Source organism: Gouania willdenowi, chromosome 5, assembly GCF_900634775.1.
Source record: "Gouania willdenowi chromosome 5, fGouWil2.1, whole genome shotgun sequence".
Classification (NCBI taxonomy): domain Eukaryota; kingdom Metazoa; phylum Chordata; class Actinopteri; order Blenniiformes; family Gobiesocidae; genus Gouania; species Gouania willdenowi.
Window position 1 is genome coordinate 5,650,329 of NC_041048.1, and position 24,205 is coordinate 5,674,533.

The 24,205-nt window shown below is 38.4% G+C and overlaps 1 protein-coding gene across 1 annotated transcript in view; it reads left to right on the top strand.

Moving 5' to 3' along the window:
* The window catches only part of arhgef10la (Rho guanine nucleotide exchange factor (GEF) 10-like a), a 219,087-nt gene that overhangs the window by 37,613 nt on the left and 157,269 nt on the right, over positions 1–24,205 (top strand). Inside the window, 7 exon segments of the mRNA XM_028446908.1 lie at positions 3,799–3,873; positions 3,964–4,112; positions 5,742–5,837; positions 6,620–6,728; positions 10,514–10,614; positions 11,011–11,088; positions 22,281–22,460. Coding sequence (XP_028302709.1) covers positions 3,799–3,873; positions 3,964–4,112; positions 5,742–5,837; positions 6,620–6,728; positions 10,514–10,614; positions 11,011–11,088; positions 22,281–22,460 — 788 coding nt within the window.

The following is a 24,205-nucleotide window of genomic DNA, read 5'->3' on the forward strand; positions in this document are numbered from 1 at the left end:
ATGAATAAAGGGGTAAGATGAAATAAGTTTAAACTTCTTCCTACTCCTTTTCGCAGATGTACATTTGTTTGTGGATCTATTTCTGCTGTTGTAATTTATTCATTTATTTATTTTCTTAAACTATTATTCTAGCAGGAAGCATTTTGTGCTGAACAGTTTTACACCTGGCCAGTAGTTGGTTTCGTTCCCACATGAAGCTTCATGGAATAAACCATTTCTCACACAAATTGGCTGACGTTGAATTTCTCATGAAGCTTCATCTCATCAGATCACCAGATACCTTGTCTTCTGAGAAAGCTATGTGTTTTTTGGGATATCATTGGTCTGTTGAATGTTGGAGAAGAATACTTGCTTCGAGTTCCTATTGATAGGAAAACTGGTTGGTATCATAGACCGTAAAAGAAATGGACGGGACAAGCTCCACGGTGGAGTGAAGCTTTTATTTTTAGAGCTCCCCCTGCTGACTGGTTGCAGTGTAGGTCATAAACCCCGCCTCCCCAATGATAACAGATGGGATGTGGGTCAAACTGTACAGTTCAAATACTCATCACATAATTTTTTCCCAAACCTAAACTCTGCGTGATCATTAGTTATTATCACACTACATTATTTTCTGTGAAGTTCGTTTTAAATGTTGAAAAACAGGATTTTATGTCATATATATGACAATGATTGACAGCCGTGGGTCTTGCGTAGCTCTCTTTGTTACGTCGTGAAGGAAAGCCAAGACGCGTGGTTTTCTTCATTTTTAAATAGAGTATGTTTAGATATTTGAGTTGAAATATATTGTAGTTTTGTACTAACGTCTATGATCTGAACAAGTCATTGGTAGAATTTCCAGTGGGAAAGATAGTTCTTTACAGCCTTGAGCTTTTAACCTTGTTACAATGTTAATTCCTTTTTAAAAACACCCCCAAAGTATTATTGGGCTTCCTTTCTGCATCTCTGAAAATTATGAACCGCCCCCTCCAGGAAGTACCTGCTGCTGGTGCCGCGCCTCCACAGTGAACACTGCAGTGTAGGCACCCAGGCAGCAGATATTGTATTGCCTTTGACTTGATCTGATGTGTTTGTGACCCAATGCGATGCAACGGTTGAGGTGATAAACAAAAGATTATCACCTTATATGCACTATTCTTGTATTTAATAGAGATGAGGAGGAGAAGAAAGTGAATTAGCAGCTTAAAACTCTGGTGATTGTTTGAAGCTGCTCACTGCTGCTGCTGCTGGATGAACACAGCGCAGAGACGGACTCACACAATAGCCACTTGAATATCCATGTCTTTACTGTAATGTGCAGTTTTATCGCTGAAAACAATAACAATGTGTGGATCGCTTTGGTTATCACTGAGCTGCCTCAGAGTGAGTCATGCAGGCAAGTCAGTGTATAGACACGCCCATTCATGAATATGCTTAAGCAGGCCGCAAACAGCACATTGGTCAGAAAGTCACTTTTTAGAGGGCTAAAACTCTGGAAAGCAGGCGAGTTTGGGAAAATAAACCTCAAATACTATGTTTTTGGGGTTCTTAGAACAAATGGAGATGGGTGAAAATGCATGGTATGGGACCTTTAAATAGAAAGAAAAACAGTTTACATTATTTTGTTGACGAGCTCAATCAACAATTTATCAGTTCTCAGGATTTTCTCGTAGTTCAATTGGTTTGTTTTGATTCTCGTGTCATTGTGACCTGTCAGTGCTTTGAAAAGTTGGACCAAAAACTTTAGAAAAGCACCGGAAAGAACTTCTTCTTTATCACATCTGAAGTACCGCTCCTCGTTCCCAAGAGGCTCAGACAGTTTGCAGATGTGCCGATAGTGAGGCATTTCAAATCCAGTGCGATTATCTTTGTTTTGAATTGCTTTCTGAATGCACAAGCAGAGAAAGGAAAGTGAGCAGTGCGAGTGTTTGAAGAGTTAATCCTCTCGAAGAAGGACTATTGTCGATTGCTGTTCATCTCCTGACTTGCGTGCGTTGGGTTGTTTTGAATTTCAGCCTGAATAATCCATGACACAGCTCACATCTGTGGCCAGATTAATTGAAAACAGTGATTGTTGGTGTTCGAGGCTTAGTGCAAAGTGTTGGAGACAAATCAGTGTTTAAAGCCAAATCGATAAAGCTCGCTGAGCTAAATTAGCCTGAAACACTCCCAAAGTAGTTAATGACAAATCCCACCAAGCTGGGAGAGAGTGTGGGTCGATAGGAGAAAGGAGGCGGATACAATCACGTTACATAGACAAAACTCGGAGACGTGACGCGCCTGCGGGAAGGAAGGGAAGCCTTTAAAATTTAGATGAAACAACAAGCGCGTAAATACTCAAAGACTGAATGAATTCATAACCAGAGGCTGAAACGTTCATGATCCTTGATCTGTTGCTTGCTGAGAAAATACAGGAAGATTGAAGCTTTGTGTCCTTGAATATGAATGTCTGTGTGTGTGTGTGTGTCAGGGTTGGGATAAATTATAATTGTAATTATGTAATTGGTAATTAATTACAATTATGACATAAATGTAATTGTAATTAAAAAAAATATGTTGCTGTTGTAATAGTAATTTAATTGTTATTGAGTTCAGATAATTAGTGAAGATGTAAGGCTAATGCTATTTCGAGGCTAATATCATTGCTAGGTTAATGTTAATGTTGGGCTAATGTTAAGCTATTGCTAGGCTAATGCTAATGGTAGGTTAATGTCATTGCTAGGCTAATGCTAATGCTTGGTTAGTGCTAATGTTAGGTTAATGTTAATGCTAGGCTAATATTAAGCTAATGTTATTGCTAGGTTAATGTTAAAGTTTGGTTAATGCTAATGGTAATGATAGTTATTGTTAATGCTAGCTAATGCTAATGCATTGAGACGCAGGCCAGCACCTGCACCCCTTTTTTAAATGAATTGAATGATCAGATAATTAGTGAGGAGTTAGGCTGATGCTATTGCTATTAATGTTAATGCGAGGCTAATGTTATTGTTAGGTTAATGTTAATGCTCGGCTAATATTAGGATAATGTTTTTACAAGGCTAATGCTATTGCTATTAATGTTAATGCTAGGCTAATGTTATTGTTAGGTTAATGTTAATGCTCGGCTAATATTAGGATAATGTTATTACAAGGCTAATGCTAATGGTAGGTTAATACCAATGCTAGGCTAAAGTTAATTCCAGGTTAGTGTTAATGCTAGGATAATGACATTGTTAGGCTAATGCTAAAGTTAAGTTAATGCTATGCTAATACTAGTTAATGCTAATGCTAGTTAGTATTTTACATCTGATTTATATGAAAGCCTATTCCCGCCAGCAAAAAACAACTAAAAAACTAGGAAAAGTAAAATAATAATAAAACAAATCTTAAGTCATAATTTTCAGATACTGAGTCATTATTACTCAGATACTATCTCATAATTAGGACTTTGATTTTTTAATTACATTTGTTTTTACTTTAACCATTTTTTAAATTTTTATTGCATTGTATCTTATCGCGAGGTACCTGGCGATACCCAGCCCTAATTTAAGACGATTCAAAGCCGACCTGTTATCATAAGAGATGCTAACAGAAAGCTAACAGAAGAGGAAGATTACGTTTTCGAGGGTTATTCATTAAAGGCTCAGTAATTGTAATGGAACTTTAGTAATAGAGAACATAATTGTAATGTACTTTTAGGGAAAAATAATAATTGTAATTTTAATGGGAAAAAATGTCAATCAACTTAATCGTAAATGAGTTGTAATTAAACATGGATAATTGAAGATGTAATGGTAATTGGAAAGTGTAATTGAACCCAACCCTGATGTACTTTTCTAGGCTTTAATGTTGCTGAGGCGGAGGAGGTGATCTATGATGAAGTTCCTGGGGAGGAGCCTCTCTCTCCGGACGAAGGTCAGTAGCTGTTGAATCCTACCTGTTCCCCATGTTTGTACAGTGTCCGTGCACAGCTGCTGTGCTGTAATATTTGTGTGTGTCCCACAGATATGATTTATGAAGATGTGCAAAGAGATGGAGGTAGTGTTGGTAGTGGTGGTGGTGTGACCAGGCCTGGAAATGGATGGAGCTCCAGTGAATTTGAGAGCTACGATGAGCAATCTGATAACGAGACCAAGCCGCCTACAAGGAGCAAGGTAACGTGTGCGTGTGCTCGTGCGTGTGTTTGCTTAATTTTGTGCGGCCCTCAACATAAACGTACAAAATAACTAAAGACAGCAAAAATACACAAAATGACTCCTGGAACGCACAAAAGTCTATTAAAACAGACAAAAATAACAGAAGAGTGTAACAAACAATAACCAAATTACATACAATTAATCGAAATGACTCCAGAAAAATACATAAAAATGCAAAAATGTTTAACTAAAATACACAAAATGACAAATCTGAAAAAATATACAAAGCGACTATAATACTATTTGAACTAGTTTTGATATATTCCATACATTTTTTGCCAGTTATTCTTTTACCCATCCATCCAGTAAAAGTGTCCATCCATCCATCCTTTATTCATCCAGTAATTATTTTATCCATCCATCCAGTAATTATTGTATCCATCCATCCAACCATCCATCCATCCGTCCAGTAATTATTCCATTCATCCATCCAGCTGTCCATCCATCCAGTAATTATTGTATCCATCCATCCAACCATCCATCCATCATCCATCCTTCCGTCCAGTAATTATTCCATTCATCCATCCAGCTGTCCATCCATCCAGTAATTATTGTATCCATTCATCATCCATCATCCATCCATCCAGTAATTATTCCCTCCATTCATCCATCCATCCATCATCCATCCATCTATCCAGTAATTATTGTATCTATCATTCATCCATCCATCCATCATCCATCCAGTAATTATTCCATTTATCCATCCAGCTGTCCATCCATCCAGTAATTATTGTGTCCATTCATCATCCATCATCTATCCATCCAGTAATTATTTCATCCATTCATGCATCCATCCATCCAGTAATTATTTTACCAATCCATCCATCCATCCATCCATCCATCCATCCACTCATCCATCCTTTTGGAGTTCACTCTATCATTACTTACAGCTTAAGGTAACCTATAAAACATTAAATAAATATGTATAATTGTCCCTCTAGCTTCAGCTCACTTTGTGTTTTCTAAGTAAACACTGAGCACCGTTGTTTAAAAGCCTTCCAGCTGCTCCTGCTTTGCTTTGGATGATTCTGCTGCTGCTGCTGCTGCTAATGGTGGTTCTGCTTCACAGAGCATCTGCTTCCTTCCACATGATGGCACTGTGTGCACATTCACACTCTGCAGCTCTTCTGCTATGCTTCACCAGCTACCAAAATGCATGCACAGTTCAAATATATATTGAAAACAATGTCCACAATTTTACATTGAATAAAATATCTGTTATAAAATATAGAGTGTCCCAATATTTATCTTTATGGATGTTTTTAGATTTATGGTAAGTTTTAATGACAAACAACTTCTTTTTTACACATTTATTTTTATGTTTCAATGTGGTTAGGTCAATGTTTTGATACATTTGAACAAAACATTGCATTGCTATAGTAACGTCTGCCTATGCTAATCTTTCAAAGCCCTTTTGACCAAAAATGCTTCCGATTCTTTCCGCAATGCTTGTGATTGAAAACCCTTGTTTTGCTTATCCTTTCGCTTCCCTTTCCTACTTCCTTCCTTCCCCTAACTTTCCCACTTCCTTCTGCTTCCCGCGGCGGTTTCCCCACCCCGCACCGATCCCTGTCCCAACACCTGTAGTTCACCCCTGAAGTGCGTCGCCTGAGGGATCGCTGCGTCCGGACCAAACGCGAACTAGCCACCAGGCTGTCGGGAAAGCACAACTATGACATAAAGGTATATCTCCAGACTAGCAGCCGGAAAAAAAAAAAAAAAAAAAAACAGACATCCATCATGCTCTTCCTCTCAGGAGCCCATAAAAAAAACCAGTGGTAGATGTTTTGTGATTGGATTAATGATCACTCAGAGTTGTTATCTTGTTTGCTCAGCTGACACTAAGTCTTCAGTTTTTCATATCCCTCTCATCTCACTTTTGGAGCATGACTTTGCTTTGACACTCTGAGTTAGTCTCTCTCTCTCGCTCTCTCTCTCTCTCTCTCTTTCACTGCTGGTATAATATTTAGACACATTTATGAGATGCATGAATTATTAAGTAATATTCTGCGTATTTACCTCCATAAACACCAGTGCAACTTGCCCCCAATTAATGACCTACTTTCCTGAAGTATCATTGCTTAAAAATACTACCACCCTGGGTGTATTCTGGGGGCCGTGGAGTCTGATTGCACGACCTCACTAAAGCTCTGGGCGGAGATACGGTCAGCTAAAAAACCTCACCCTCAATGCAGCGCGGCTGACGAGGGAACTCATTCTGTTACCATAATCTTTCCATGACATGCTCATAGACTCCCTGATTAGAAGCTGCACAGGGAATCACAGATGGTGTGATTCGTGATGAGCCCGTCGAACACCATTTCTCTCCATCTCTCCCCTGAGAAACGCTGTAGGTTAGCGAGTTGTGACACTTCCCTCTCTCTCTCTCTCTTTTTTTACTCCACTGCTGTCTGTCTGTCTGTCTGTCTGTGTCTGTCTGTCTGTCTGCTTTCTCCAAAAACCAGGTTCAGCAGCTCATGAAAGCGGCGCGAAGCGGAACCAAGGATGGACTTGAAAGGACCAAAATAGCCGTCATGCGAAAAGTTCCTTTCCTGCAGAGGAAGGATCAATTAGGTAATACAAATAAGTCTGAAAGAGTTGATTTTTTTTTAAGTTAGGCAAAGGTTTGGGTTTTTTGTTCCATCATAGGTTACAGATTGAAGTTTAAGGCTGATAGCATCTGATAGCATCGATCCTACAAGACATGGGAAAAGAAATGTTGAATCAGAATCAGTTTTTTTGCCAACTAGAGTTTTTTTTAGACAATACAAGGAATATAACTTGGTTGATGGTTTGAAAAAAACAAACAAACCAGAAACAGTAAAATTCTAATAATAATATGATAATATAAATGTAAATATGAACATGTATACAAGTAATGCAGTGTTGATTTATGACAATAGAATACCCACGATTCCATCACTTTTTATACATCAGTGATAATTGCCTCTTGTACCCCTTAGCCTTTATTTCTTATTGCAAGTACCCCTTAGCTCATGTTATACTTTATTTATTTGTGTCTGAAGGCTCGTCTAAACTCTTTTCTGTTTTGTCCAACATTAACCTTGAATTTAGGTCTTTTTATTCATTTATTTCTGATGTTTTGCTCGTTTTAGAAACTTTAGAAACTTCACCTTTTGCAGAGTTGTGCCACAAATTATTATTTTTGGATGAGAAAAAAGCCTGTGTGCATGTAAAACAAAAATAAAAAATCTACAGTGTTAAATGAAAAATAAACTGACAAATGTTCAAGTACCCCTCGGGGTATACGTACCCCAGTTTGGGAACCATTGTTATAGATTATATACATTTTATAGATAAAAAATCCCATAACAAAACTATACGTGGGACCCTCACATCTAATCTCTTCCCTTTACCATTTAAAAGGAAAAAAAAACAAATGTCAAAAGATTATCCTAAAGGATATTTAGTCAGGATTATAACCAGATACCTCTTTCTAACAATATCACCAAAAAGCTAAAGAAACACATTTTAAAACCTTAAATCAGGGGTGTCAAACTCATTTTAATTCAGCAGCCAAATATGGACCAGTTTGATCTCAAGTGGGCCACAGATTTTAGGTTGGAAAATCTGTAAAAAGAGCAAATTTAACATCATTGTGTCCTAGTCTTTAATATCAGTTCCTGCAGGATCTTCTCTTCAGAACTTCTTGGTATTGTAACACATTTTTGTGTCGTTTTGTGTATTTTTGTAGAACTGTTTGTGAGAAATTGCAAGATTTATGGAACATTTTAGAGTTTTCACACTAAAAATATTGTGGAGTTTCACTAAAATTGTAAATTTGAGACATCTACAACTGAATTATTTGGTAATTTACACAATAATTAATGTTTTCTCATGTCTACTGTCTCCTGCGGGCCAAAATTAATGCTCGAAAGGGCCAGATTTGGCACCCAGGCCTTGAGTTTGACACAAGTGCCTTAAATGATATCTATCCTTGTATTGAGTTTCTTAGACAAAGATTTAACATTGATAAAAACAACTGTGGTTTTTGTGAGTCTGACACTGAGACTGTAGAACACTGTAGAAGCTGGATCACAAAAACTTTAAGTATGGTATTGAAATACAAAGCAAACAATGGGAAATAATGATAAACATCTTAATTATTATTTCTTAACAATGTATCCACAGATTCAGATTCATGAAGATCCACCCACTGTTCTTAGTTTATATGAATGAGATAAGGAACTTTAAAAAACAACAACAAAAAATGTAAATGTGTCAAAAAGCCTTAACTGTTTATGATAATTTGAATATATGGATTTCTGATTAGATTGCCGACTTTTTAGTTATTTTTATTTTATTTTATGTTTTTAATTTATGTTCTAGTTCTACTTATTCTATAACTGTTCAGTCTGGAAAAATATTGATATTTCTCAAGAAATCTTTAATTGTAATGCCAGATTTAGATTTCACTAAATAAAATGGGAAACAATAGCATGGAACACTTCCTGTTTGTGAACCAATCCCAGGACGGTAAAATAAAAGCTGTGTGAAACAGATCTGACTGATTGTAACTATAATACCAAAAACAAGTGTGTGTTTCTTTAAGATGAGGCACTGTATGTCACACTGTATACATTGGTCTTATAAGAAGCATTGACCAACAATAGACAGAGATTAGTATCTGTTATTAATTCAGTTAATAACCCTTAGATGCGTAAGTCAGGGGTTCTCATTTGGAGTCACGAGACACTAGGAGGGGGTTTCCAGTAGCCTTCAAGAAACTAAGCATATTTTCTGAATAATTTGAGCTTATTTTTGGCTTATTTTGACCCATTTCTGCAACTACATCAAACTTTCCATATTTTAACCTATTTTCATCACTTATTCTTGCCATATTTTTTGCTACATTACTCCAATTTAAATGCCTTTTCTGCACATTTTTTTCATTTCACTTTTTTTCGGCACTTATGAACTCTTTCCATCACTTTTCCCGTATGTTGACCTATTATTGTCACTTTTAACCTCTTTTCACCATATTAGCTTATCATATTTGCTTATCATGCATATTTTTGCCAACTTAACCACATCCATGATTTGTCATGCCCATTATTTGCCAGTTTAAACTAATTTTCTGCCACTTTTAAGCCAATATCTCCACTTTACCTTTTTTTTTTACCAATGATGTTTCTCTGTAGAAATATTTTATTGTAATGCCAGATTTTGATTTCACTAATTAAAGTTGTAAAAAAGAAAAAAAAGGCTGATAGCACGTTTTGTGAACCAATCCCCAGACCGTGAAATAAAAGCTGTTTGAAAAAGAGATCTGACTGATTGTAAGTATAATACCAATGTGTTTTTGATGATGAGGCACTGAATGTCACACTGTATACATTGGTCTTATAAGAAGGATTGCCCAACAATAGACAGAGATTAGCATTCAATAAAGGGAAATCGAGCACCCCCCATAAACCAAACGCATCAATTCCACGTCTCAAACAAATCTCCAAGAGAATACAAAGAGGTAAAGAAGCCAGTGCTGCTATTTTTAGCAATTGATTGAGTTGATCTTTCCAGTATTGTCTTTCTTCGCCACCAATCCTCCTTTTATCAGTTAACGGAGCCATGCAAATATCTAGTATCCAGTGTTTTACAGCAGAAGCAGGGATTTTGTTACCAATCTTTCAAGTGCCAGTGCAGAGATGACAATGGGTTGGATGGAGGTTTTTTTGGAGACATGTTTTTATTTCTTGACACCCTTTATTCTGTCGGGATAGAATTGTCTCTCCACTTTTTTGTCTCCTTTCTTCTTCTTCTTCTTCTTCTTCTTCTTCTTCTTCTTCTTCTTCTTCTTCTTCTTCTTTCTTCCTTCTTCTTCTTCTTCTTCTTCTTCTTCTTCTTCTTCTTCTTCTTCTTCTTCTTCTTCTTCTTCTTCTTCTTCAATCAATCAATCAATCAATCTTTTATTTGTATAGCGCCAAATCATAACCAATGGTATCTCAAGACACTTTACAGTAGAGCAGTCTTAAGGACGGACTCTTCATTTTATGGATACACACATATGCATATATACGTATATACACATACATATGTATCCCACACCCAACATGAATTCATCATGGCGGCAAGGAAAACCTTCTGTTAAGCAGCAGGAACCTTGTGTGGATCCCATTCCTATGATGAACAGCCATCCACGTTGTGCTGTCTTCTTCTTCTTCTTCTTCTACAGACTGTGCAGATGTCTCTTTACATTCTAGAGATAGTAAACTTTGTGTGCCGCAGTGTGTCACCAGCTGCCAGCTCTGAAGACAGCCGTTCACACACAATCCTACTTTTTTAACTATCTTTCATCTTTCTCTCTCTCTCTTTCTATCTATCTCTCTGTTGGGTTGCAGAAGAGGAAGACGATGCAGGGTACCTGGACGTGGCTGTATCAGAAGTAAAGCATCCGCCCCCACAGCTGAGCCCAATGCCAGAGGGACTGACCAGCCAGCAGGTGCACTCCACACAATCCCTTTTATTCTTTGTTAAAACTCTACCTTTTCCAATGTAACTCTTTGTACAAACACGCCGTCCTCTCCATCTGTTAGCCTTGGGATAAAGCTTAAGGCTGTGCGTTGTATTCATTTGTTGTTTTGTTTTTTTCTTTACATGTCTATTTATTCAGAACTTCTTATTTGTTTTGCAAGGACGATGCATTTCGTGACCATGATAAGAGTTGGTTTTATATCTCGGGAAAATCTTTTGATTTCCTGCCGTTTTCAAACACACCTCCTCGTCTTGTCTTTTCTCCCGTGACAAACATGTGATTATTGTGCAAAATCCAACAACCTGCTCTGTGCTTTACTCAAAGCGTACTGCCATCTGACTGACTGTTGTGTTGCCCGGGCAGGTTGTCAGACGTCATATCCTCAGCTCCATCATTCAGAGCGAGCGCAGCTACCTGGAGTCTCTCAGGAGGATCCTGCAGGTGAGATGTTTAGTCACGTCATCCTTTTCTGTCCTTTCAATAATTGACTACCCCAGTTAGAATATGCAGGAAAAAGACACAGTGAGATCCATCCAATTATTAACCCTTAGACTAGAGCTGTACGATATCGACAAAAACTAATATCTCAATATTTTCTCTCAAAATGGCAATGTACGATGTGAATCTTTCATATTATATCTTTTATAATATATTTAATATTTTTAATTCAAATAAAGTCTCACCAGAAAAACAATTCTAGGTTAAATTTTGCTAATGCAAAATGCTGCACAGGCACATTTATTAACAAACAGCTACACACTATGTGCCACTTTTGGGTTTTTGCCCTCTAAGGGACAGCATGTGTGAGTGAGTTCTGTTGTGTGGCTTGTTTAGTGGACGGTCTGGGTTAGTACGCACTCAGAAATGTATCTACCTGTGATTTTTATGATGTTCTAAGAAGTGACAAAAGTAGTGACTCCTAAAACAAGTATTTTAATACAGAATAAGCTATAAAATAAAAATATATATCGATATGAGCGATATTGTAATTTTCTATTTTGCCAAAATAGAATACTCGATATATCTTGAATCTCGATATATTGCCCAGCATACCTTAGATGCATAAGTCAGGAGTTCTCAACCTTGGGGTCGCGAGACACTGGGAGGGGGTCACCAGATGCCTTCAAGGAACTAAGAATAATTTCTCAACAATTTGAGCCAATTTTTGCTTATTTTTACCCTTTTTCTGCAACTACACCAACCTTGCCATATTTTAACCTATTTTCATCACTTTTTCTTGGCTTATTTTGCTATATTACACTCATTTCTGCAACGTCATTACATTTACAACCACTTTCATGATTTGTCATGCCCATTATTTGTCACTTTAAACTAATTGTTCCTATTCCCTCCTTTTTTACCAGTATTGACACTTTGAACAATTTTAACCACTTTTTTCTGTTTGTTTTGTGCCACTCTAATTTGAAACTTTTAACCAGTTTCTGTGGTTTTTTTAAATCCCCATTTCACCACCTTTTCCACCATTTTTTCGCCACTTTAAACCCATTTTTATTTCTGATTCAAACAAGGATTTACATCTTTAAGATGACTATAAACTATGGCGCAAATAATACTAAACTTCCTGGATAACAGAGGATATTATTCAGATAAATAAATAAATGTGATTTTCAGAGATTCATAGAACAATGGACCATCATTTTGCTGACTGAAATGACCAGGATCATTATCAGGCTTCTGCAGAGCTTGATGATTTAATCATTTGAATCAGGTGTGTTGGAAGAGGGGAACATCTAAAACATGCTGGATAGGGGCCCTTGAGGATCGGGATTGGGCACCCCTTCACTATATGATACTAAATTAAAAAAATTAAAAAATCAAACATTATTCCTCTTCTTACCTTTAGTTTCACGTTAATGCTAAAAGAAAAGATGGGAGTATGGTATTGTGTGCTATTCACTTTTGTCTTTGCTTTTGAAAGATAAAAAAAACACTCTTTTATTCTCCTCAAAAAAAGAAAAAAGGGGCTCAAGTGGAATCAACAGTGATCAATGGCTTCAATATACGCAGCGAAACCCTTTCACTGTAAAGATGTGATGCACTTTCTTTGTTGATGAACGACATTGACTGAAGGAGGTTTAGCTCTTTTCAAATCTCCTGCTTCAAAAAGAGAGGCCAGCCGAGTAGTAAACACAGTGTCCAAAGCTGGAAGGTCACGCAGCGTTAGAGAAATACACAAGTTACTTCATTGATAATAATATTATTATCATCACATGCGTAACACGTCGTGATGTCCTTCATGTGGAAGTTTTTGTTAATTCCATTAGCCTTTGTTACCTCTGCAAAGCCTGTTTCTTCTTCTTCTCATTCTTGTTATTCTTCTCATTCTCATTCTTCTTCTTTTTCTTATTTTTATTATTCTTCTCATTCTTCTTCTTCTTTGCATTCTTGTTATCATCCCCTTTTTCCAGCAGTTACAGGAAACGATCCCAAGATAACATTTACAAAACAAAAACTTGTAAAGTTAAAACACAAGCGAAACCTTTAATACATATAAGTAACAAATAATTTAAGACACAATAAAACAACAAACATATTCAAGTCAGCTAAATATAATATATTTATTTAAAAAAATAAAAACAAAAAACTCTTCCTCACTCACTGTGGGCGGTCTCTTTTCTTTCAAGCTCTGGTCCTCTTAGAGAGGCCTGGGAGCTTGAGGATTCTGCGCAGTATCTTTGCTGTTCCTAGCACTGCACTTTTTTTGGACCGATATGTCTGATGTATTTCCTGGGATCTGCTGTAGCCACTCTTCCAGTTTGGGGGTCACTGCCCCGTGTGCCGCGACGACCACGGGCACCGCTGATACCTTCACCCTCCAGGCCTTCTCCAGCTCTTCTCTGAGCCCCTGGTATTTTTCTAGTTTCTCATGTTCCTTTTTCCTGATGTTGCAGTCACTTGGTATTGCTATGTCAACCACAAAGGCTTTCCTCTGCTCTTTGTCCACCACCACAATGTCTGGTTGGTTTGCCATTACCATTCTGTCTGTCTGTATCTGGAAGTCCCACAGGATCTTAGCTCTGTTATTTTCTACCACCTTTGGAGGTGTTTCCCACATTGACCTTGGGGTTTCCAGCCCATACTCTGCACAGATGTTTCTGTACACTATGCCAGCCATTTGGTTATGGCGCTCCATGTAAGCTTTCCCTGCCAGCATCTTACACCCTGCAGTTATGTGCTGGATTGTCTCAGGGACCTCTTTCCACAGTCTACACCTGGGGTCTTGTCTGGTGTGGTAGATCTGGGCCTCTATTGCTCTGGTGCTCAAAGCCTGCTCCTGTGCAGCCATGATGAGTGCCTCTGTGCTGTCCTTCAGTCCAGCTCTGTGTAGCCATTGGTACTTGTTCCTGATATCCACCACTTCAGTTATGTTTCGGTGGTACATCCCATGTAGGGGCTTGTCCTCCCATGACGGAACCTCTGGCACCTCATCTTCTGTTCCCCATTGTCTTAGACATTCACTGAGCACATCATCTGTTGGAGCCTTCTCCTTGATGTACTTATGGATTTGGATGTTTCATCCTGGATAGTGGCTCTCATGCTCACTAGACCTCGGCCTCCTTCCTGGCTGGCGTACAGTCTCAGGGTGCTGGATTTGTTCTTAGTGTACAGCTTGATGTCATCCATGTAGAGGAGGTGACTGATGGTGGCCCGTTCCTGAGTCGGTATCCATAGCCATTCTTGTTGATAATTTGGCTGAGGGGGTTCAGGCCTATACAGAACAGCAGTGGGGACAGGGTCTCCTTGGTATATGCCACATTTGATGGAAACTTGTGCAAGTGGCTTGCCATTGGCCTCATCGAGTTTGCAATTAAGGCTCTTAGAGTCCTGTTTATGTTGTATAGCTCCAAGCATTCAATGATCCAAGTATGTGGCATTGAGTCGTAGGCTTTCTTGTAATCAATCCAGGCAGTGGTCAGGTTAGTGTTTCGGGTTCTAGCGACTGTTCTGTATTTTTTACCGATTTCCTTCTGAGCTGTGCTCATGTATTGATCCATGTGCCCGCTTATCTTCGCCGCTATGATGCCAGACATGAGCTTCCACATTGTGGAGAGGCAAGTTATTGGCTTTTGAGGGATCCTTCAGGATCAGGATTGTGCCCTTTGGTTAGCCATTCAGGGTGATTCCCATCTCTCAGCAGCTGGTTCATTTGTGCTGCCAAGCGCTCATGGAGTGCTGTGAGTTTCTTTAGCCAGTAGGCATGTATCATGTCAGGGCCTGGTGCTGTCCAGTTTTTCATACCTGAGACTCTTTCTTGGATGTCTGCCACTGTGACGGTAACTGGATTCTGTTCAGGGAGGTTGCTGTGGTCTTCTCTCAGAGCCACCAGCCACTGCTGCCTCCTTCTCCCATACTGTTCAGTTTCCAGCCTTGGTGGGCCTGTCTTGCTATTGCTCCCCTGCCATTGAGGGTACACTTTCGCTGGTTGAGTTGCGAACAGCCGGTTTATTCGTCTGGCTTCATTGTCTCTCGTGTACCTCTTTAGGTAAAACAAATCAATTGGCTTCTCTCCGTGCTGTCTTGATGTTAGCCTCCAGCCTTCTTTTCCATGGTGGGTATTTCATCCAATGATTGCTCTTACGATAGCCAAGTGTCTCAAGGATCACTACTGCTGTGGAGTATATCAACTCATTGGTGATGGTTGATGTAAGTATCACTCTCAGAGCTGCATTCACATCTTCTATGAGATTTTCTGATGGTACTCTGTAGTTGGCTTTGTGTTGCCTGGTGGACGGTTTTGCCATGATCTTATTTTTCTATAGGGGGGGTTGGTGTTAACTCTGCTCTGACCTGGCCGCATGGCTCCACCTTGCCGTAGCATTGGTGTTGTACCTCGTCAATCTCAAGTTGTGATAGCAGTTGCCTTTTGTGGATGTTGGAACACTGAGCTACTAGTTGTTTCGCCGTGGGTTTGGACTGTGGGTTTTGTAGTAACCATTTCTACCACATCCTTTGCATGTAGCCCCTCTGACTAGGGTTACTGCCGTAGTAGCATTCCAACAGAGCCCTGTTATCGCACCTTGCCCATTTCAGTCTTGTTCTTGTTCCAGTAGCCCATTTTTCATCAAGGTGCTGTGGTTCCCCAGCACCTGACGCAGACCTTGTTTGGCCAGGCGACGTCTGAGCCGGCATGTCATTCATCATTGTATGAGGTAGGCAGTAGCGTGAAGGGTCTTGCCCAAGAACCCACACTGGCAGATGGTATATTGCTCATTTTCCCCAGCGGGGATTCGAACCAGGGACCTCCTGTGTGCAAGTCAGGTGACTTACCAGTTGAGCATCTATTCTAAATGTAAATCAATAATTTTTTGTTTTGTTGCATCTTTTATTGTATAATTTCAATTAAATTAAAACAAAATTTTAGTTCAATTTAAATTTAAACATACGTGGAGAAAAAAACAAACAAACAAAAAAAACTTCTTCTTTTTCAACCCCCCACCATCTTTTTTAAAAGACCACATCATTTAAAAGGAAATCACCAAGAAACTCAGTTTTTTAAGAAAGTTTTAGTTAATGATCTTATTTTCTGGGGACCTTGTAGAGAAAACATTAAACAGAATAATAGTGGTCTGTAGCAGATTTTAGCATTTTAGCTCATTTCCATCTGAATTGTTGGATCACAATAACACAATGTGATAGACTGTCCCGAGATGGGGTTATTTTTACCATATCGATGATGTGTTGTTGCAAAAGTAACAACACAACAATAGTTGCAAAAAGATGCAAGATGACTGCTCAGGGATAGCTGCGTTTGCTTCTCCTCCTGCATGATCCTGCTGCATGATCTAATGCACGAGTAGTCCATGTGTTTTTACTGGATTTGCTGACTGTAGTAAAGCATTTACTTTTTGACTGCTTGGGGTGGCTCTTGGGCATTATATATGTTGCATGTCATTAAAGAAACCCACCACTTGCAATCAAGAGTGAGACCATGGCGTCTGAGGAAACCCTAACTGTGGTTATTGAAACTGCTAAGGCCGAGGCAAAATCAAATAAAGGATTTGCACGTTTGGAGCAATGCTTGAATTCACTTCAAGATGATTTCTCATCGCTCAAAGAAGAAACAAAAGCTCTCAGGGAGGCTAATGCAAACGTGTTAACGCACACTGCAAGTGTAGAGCAGACGTCTAAAGCCTTTTCCAAAACAGTGACCACAATGGAGACAAAGTTGGACGAACTAGAAGATCAGAGCAGATGAAATAACATTGTTGTGCATGGGCTTTGTGAGTGAAAAGAGAACTCTAATGTCTTACAATATGTCACTGCCCAGCTCCCACTTTGGTTGCCCACACTGAAAGACGCACCACCAGCGATAACGAGAGCACACCGTGTTGGAGCTTCCTGGAGCAATGCGAGAAAACCAAGGGTCATGGCTTTTCCTTGCTTGGTCAAATCCGCTTCACGCCTGACTACAGCGTGGCAACTTGGGCCCGTTGTAAATCCTGCTATCCTGTCATGGAAAAGGCTCGGCAAGCAGGTTACCAGGCTTTCCTGCTTTATCCGGCCACTATTCAAGTGTCCAACGGCCGTTATCATGAGTTATTCCAGGATCTTGTGAAGTTGGAGGAGTTCCTCGAGAGTCAGGAGGATGTAGAGTGAGACCATTGGAAACACGACGGGGGCTCAAGTTGCTCAGATCATTGATAAATGTAACATAAGCAATCACATTGTCAGCTATACCAAAGTTCCCATTTCCATTCATCTTGTCCCAATAACTGATCGTAATTCTCCAAAGGAAGACACTGGCGACTACAAGAACTAATGTTTTGGTTCCACATTCCCGGTCACGTGAAGAAGTTGAAAACGCTGAGGACATTGCAGAGGACAGATAACAGTGACTGCCAGGAGATGATTGTATTATGAAATGAACTAGAGGGAACGTATTGAATTCTATTATAATGATGGACTAAGAAATATATGTATTTTTTTGTTCAGTAGGACTATAAGGAGAACGTTTTTGAACTAGTTTCACAATGATTGCAGACTCTGGGGATGTGAATGGGAGGTGTGAGTGTGTGTGCATGAGTTTCTATTGTGTAATATTTTTTAAGTTAGCACCTAGTTACCATGAATGTAAAGATAGAGATTACAGCACTGTAGTGGTTCAAATAATACATTGCATTATAATACTAAAATCTGCAATAATTTAGAATGGTGACTTTTGCAAAGCTACCTAAGAAGGGACTAAAATTAGCACATGTAATGTCTGTAGTCTTAGAAATAAGGTAATTGACATCTCAAATATTCTGTTAGAGGGTAATTTACATATACTAGGAATTACTGATACTCATCTGGATTTTACATTTGAAGACTCCTCATTATATGTACAAGGGTACAGCATATACAGTATAGGAAAGACAGAAATGCAAGGGGTGCAAGTTGTTATCTATATACAGGAGCATATTCCAGTAAAAATAAGAATGGATTTAACATTACCCAATATTGAAGCATTATGGCTTCAAGTCCATATTCCGCATTTAAAGCCGTTATTGGTTTGCTGTTATTATCATCCACCCAATGCAATTTCTGCTTACTTGGATGATTTATATGCCATGATAGACAATGTACGTGACTGTCAAAATGAAGTCCATATTATGGGAGACCTTAATGTAGACTGTTATTCACTGCAGTGTCCTTCAAGGAACAAACTTCACTCCATTACTCAGGCATGTGGTCTAACACAACTTGTGACCAAACCAACTCGGATATGCTGCAGAACTGATGGAACTTAAACATCTACTTTGATTCACCATATCTTTACAAACTCTGGTGATCTTTGCACTGCAGCTTTATCAGTCCCAGTAGGCTGTATTGATCATAACCTAATAGCAATGGTGAGGAAAACCAGTGTTCCAAAAGGTGGGCACAAAGCAATTGTTAAAAAGTCATACAGACACTTTGCTGAAGATAGTTTTATTGAGGATGTCCGTAACATTTGTTTGGATGATGTATTGATGATTAAGAATCCAAGTGATGCAGCTGAAGCTTTCAATAAGTTGGTTTTACAAGTTAGTGATGAACATGCCCCTCTACAAAAAAGAACAGTAAAAAAAAGTAAGAGTGAGTTGGATTGATGCAGAACATAAAGACTGTATGATACAAAGAGACAAGGCTAAAAAAGTGGCAACTATTTTGAAAGTTGAGAAAACATGCAACCAAATTAAACAAAACAAAAAATAAGTTGTATTATGAAAATCTGATTCCAAATGAGAAACACGACAACAAGAATTTATGGAGTATCTCCATCATTTCTTGAATCAGGGGGTATTTTTATTACAAAGCCGCTCACTTAAACAATTCTTTTTGTAATAAAATTGATATGGGGCAAACGGTTAATAACAGTTTAATGAAAAACAATATTATGGCAGGAAAGAACTGCAATTTTGGGTTCATTAATGTCACTGTTGGCCAGGTAGAAAAATTACTATTAGAATGTAAAGAAAAACTGTCTGGTGTAGATAATATTGATTCAAAATTATTGAAACTTGTTGCAAGTTTAGTTGCGGTTCCTATTGCTCATATTCTAAATTTAAGTCTTAAGGAGGGAGTCTATCCACAGGCTTGGAAAACAGTGAAAATTGTGCCTCTACCAAAAAATGCAGCTGTTCCATTCTGTGGCCCTATAACAGGAGACCAATCAGTCTGTTACCTGCTCTGAGCAAAATTATGGAGAAGATTGTGTTTGTTATCGGAAAAATATTTTTGAATTTGTTCAATCTATAAACAGATTTCCAGAATGCGTGCACTTGACTGCTACTGCTATGGCTCAGATGACAAAAGATTGGTTGATAGCTTTAGACAACAAAAGGTTAGCAGGAGCTGTAATGTTGATGTAATGATTTCAGCTCAGCTTTTGATTTTATAGATAATGATCTTCTGCTAAGAACATGCAATGTTATGGATTTAGTCCAACATCATCACTGTGGCTAAACAATTATTTAGAGAACAGTAGACAAACTGTCTTTTTTAATGGAAGCTTCTCAGATGTGAAAACAGTTAGCTGTGGTATACCACAAGGAAGCTGCCAAGGACCACTCCTGTTCTATATATACACAAATGACTTGCCACTAGTTTTCCAAAAGGCAAAAATAGCAATGTACGCTGATGACTCGACTATTTATTCATCACCAAGTACGTTCCAAGAACTTCAAATTGTTTTAATAAATCAGTAATTGAGTGGGTCACAAATAACAAGCTAGTTCTAAATGTTGGCAAGACAAAAAGTATTGTTTTTGGAACAAAACACATGCTGCGGAATGAACTTAAATTGAGTCTTGTTGTCAAAGATGTAAGCGTTGAGCAGGTGCGAGAGACCAGACTTCTTGGTGTTGATATTGACAACGAACTATCTTGGTCTAAACATATTAGTATTGAAGCACGTAGAATGGGGAAAGGCCTCTCAATGGTTAGAAGATGTTGTCACATGTTTTCACCCAGTATGACTGCAGATGTTAGAAAACACTTGTATTGTCGCAGTTGGACTATTGTGTGGAAATTTGGTCATGTGCTACTGTAACTCATTTAAAAGCTCTACAGATGGTCCAAAACGGAGCAGTTTGATGTGCACTTCGATGTCCACTCAGAACTAATAAAAACTGGATGCATAATACATTGTCCAGGTTTAACGTGAAAGAGAGATTTATAACTTCTTTATTGAAATTGACCAGTTCTATAATTACAACTAATCTGCCAAATGTTCTTTACCAAGAGCTGAATTTTAGTTTGAATGACCATCATTATGAAACCAGACATGCCACGGAGGGCAGATTTAAACTACCCAAAGTGAGAACAAACAATGGAATAAGTACTGTAATGTATAGAGCGATGTTAGGTTGGAACACTTTGCCAAGTGACAATATTAATGCTAACAGTAAATATCAATTTAAAGTCTTTTTGAAAAGGCATCTTCTCGTATACTAACTTTGTGTTATATTGACCATTGAAATTGATTGGACCATTAGCAGGTTGGTGGTCTAATCAATTAGACCATTAGTGGGCAAATTAATGCTGTCAATACCTGCATTATAATAATAACCACAAGGTGTTAGGTCATCTCTCATGTACTTATATGCAATATTAGTATATACTAGGTCCTTTGTACATTTGAGTGTGCATGTGCACATGTGCATGGGGGTTTTATTTTAATTTTTATCTTTTTGTGGTGCTATGAAAACTGGTGTAAATATTGTTTTGTAAGCAGCATGCTGGATTTACTCCTGGAAGAATAGCTGTACTTGTTACAGAAAATGGCGATCAAAATAAATACAAATACCAGTACAAATTTATACTGCTGCAAGACATTTGGTTTAAATGGTTGGACGGAGCCAACCACACACTATTATCTTTGTCGGAAAAACAGAGTTGGCAGCATTGATATTTTCTTGAAATTGCAGTATTTATTCCTGCTTTGATCTATCCAACACCATGTTCACATTTTTAAAGTATTAATTTTCCTGGTAAGGACTGCACAAAAAGCCTGTCCGCTCTTTTCTCCAGCCTTTTGCTAATATTCTCCAGAGTGCTGTCACTGTCTCTTTTCATGCGTTGCTTTTACTTCTCTAATTAAGCTGAAAGCTACTGCATGCTATTTTTCTGTCAATTCTTTACCTCTGTAAGTCCCTGAGACGGATTCACATGTTTGCACGTAGCAAACATTGTGTTACCGGGTGAATACAGGACAGATTCAAAGCAGGTTGATTGGCCGATATCTCTTAACCCTCTTATTTTCCTCAAATATGTGTAACACATTTTACCCTTGGGGTCAATCTGGCCCCAGGGATATTTGCCTCCAGAAAATGATTTTCAGAAAATTGTTGACTAAGCTTTTGCATCAGGAACTTTTTTTGCTGAATACATAAATAACCCCTTGACAATGAAACTTTCACCTGTTCTCTAGCGCCACCATCAGGTCAAACTTTTAAATAATAATAATTTACATTGAATAGTTTGCATCCAAATCTTCTAAAATTTACTGACAACAGTAATGACCACAAAAGTATGAACCCTATTTGTTGTGGTGATTATTTGAATTTTCCTGCAGCGCCATCATCAGGTCAAACTTGCAGTATTAGAAGTTAGTGTAACTTGAAAATCTTTCATCCAAATCTTTTCTAGATTGTGGTGCACATTCATGACTCTCTGATATTCTCTGATATTGGGAACCACCTTTTCCTCTCATAAACGTATTTATTTACTTGTTTTTACATAACATATTCAGGATTATTCACTATAAAGTCCTCTGTCTCAGACACATCCTCTTCTACGTCACTTTCACTGTGAAAGAGCTGTTCCATGTTGTGTATCAACTCAAAAAGATCAGTTCTGCACCTGCAGGTGTGGGGATTTAAGGTCACACATGGGTGACACACAGACAGACAAGTTTAACACAGCTAAAACAGCTTGTTGGTCATATTGACCCCAGAGGAACATCAATGCGTGCAATATGCGTTCATCATCATGATGAATTGTAGCCATCCAATTAGGAAAGGTCATGAAATATGAAGCAAAAAAAGAGTCACCTACTGTTTTTTGAATGGGATCAAATTGATCCCAATGATGAATAATACGTGGGTTCAACAAAAGAAACAACAATAGATTCACTTTTTCTTTTCCAGGAGTACCACAGGCCGCTGATGGAAGCCGAACCACGAATCCTAAGTCCACGAAAGATCCGTCCAATCTTCTATCGCATCAGGGAGATCACGCAGTGCCACGCCATGTTCCAGATCGCCCTGGCATCCCGCGTGGCCGAGTGGGACAGCAGTGAGAAAATCGGAGACTTGTTCGTTGCATCGGTTAGTGCAAGGGTGTCAAACTCATTTTACTTCAAGGGCCACATACGGCCCAGTTTGACCTCAAGTGGGCCGGACCAGAAAAATTAAGAAAAAAAAGCAAGAAATTCAAACAAAATCTTGAATGTTGAGCAATTGATGACAAAGTCCTTGACTTTGCAACAAATTTTTTTGAAATTTGCCAGAATTGTGTGGGATAATTTTCCAGGTTTTAAAAAAATATTTCAATTTAATATCAATAAATAAATAATGTACTATTGCAACCCCCATCGTATTTTATCCAACACTTCTACGCCAATTTCCAAAAGTTACTTTGAACAAAATCTTTCTGCCTAAATCCTCTAGTGGGCTGAACTCGGCCCGCGGGCCTTGAGTTTGATATACGTGGGTTAGTGTCTACAGAGAGTGCATACATTAGGAAGGACATTATCTGTGTAAGTGAGCTTTTGTTTTTTGTTTTTGTCGAGCTTAAAATCCAAGGCTTGCATCCTGAGCAGAAGGATTCATATTTACGGTGTCATTTTCATTCGACTTCAACACCGTCTGCTGTCAGAGTTTCAATAAAACCCCCAAACATCGAATGAATTACAGCCGTGATGAATATCTCAGCTGCGTTTACTCCTGTGAATTACAAATGTTTGCTGCTGGAGTGATGGTGTTAGAATTTTGAGTGCCTACACTTTTTTGAGGACACAGGCTGTGTTCGAAATGTCACTCCATTCTATTTACTACAAACTCAATGAGCATATACTTTCTACTACATTATAACTATGGTTAGAATGATTTGGATGATGAGCGTTCCCACAAAGTATACTTCCAAGTTTCCCAAGATGCATTTGGAACCTAGAACGACAAAAACCTGAATCACACTGAGGTTAAATATCTCTGTTGATTCTCCACCTTTGAAAGGTCTGAACACATTTTAAGTGAGAAAGTGACCAAGTAGAATATCAACATGTGCTCATTTGATCCATAAAACAAACACATTTCATTCCGACATTTCTGAGATTTTCGGAGAGCCTCCATTGTGCTACTGACAAAACTTCCTGTGAACTTCAAAACAAGAGCTCTATTTACAAAAGAGTTAAAAAATGAATGGAAGACAAGAATAGATGCTTTTGTTGTGAAAAGGAGATGTTTAATTTTTAGCTTGAAGCTGGTCCCAGGACAGTTTTATGTTCCGCTCGCAATGCATCATTGGTCAGTTGAGTATGACTAGTTTGCACAGTGCAAAATTCCCCATATACTGTAGTATACACCTGGGTATTTATCACGTACTCAATCTTTCCATACTATCTCATTTGCACGCTAGGCTAGTTCACAATATAATGGTAGAAAAAAGTTTTCCAAATTTTGCCAGATCGCATTTTGCCTTGTTCCTATTGATATTTTGATCATACTGTATGTATCAAATATTGAGCCAATATAACGTCCGTAAAGGGTGCACTTTTTCACAATTTTTATTGCTCAACTAAAGAATTCACAGATATCAGAAACTTGAATGATATAAAGTAAGTAAGTATGGTGATTAATAGTTTATCCCTGTATTTAGAGTAAATGAGTAAGAACATTAGAACATTTAGCACCCCTAAATGTGCAGCGATTTACTCCATTTTTGGTAAAAATTCTTACAATGTCAATGTGAACATGGCATAAGGTGATCTGGCAAAATTTGGTGAAAATTAATTTTGTGAACCACCCTAGTGTATGCACTACATACCGTACTCATTTTGACTTCAGACGTAGTA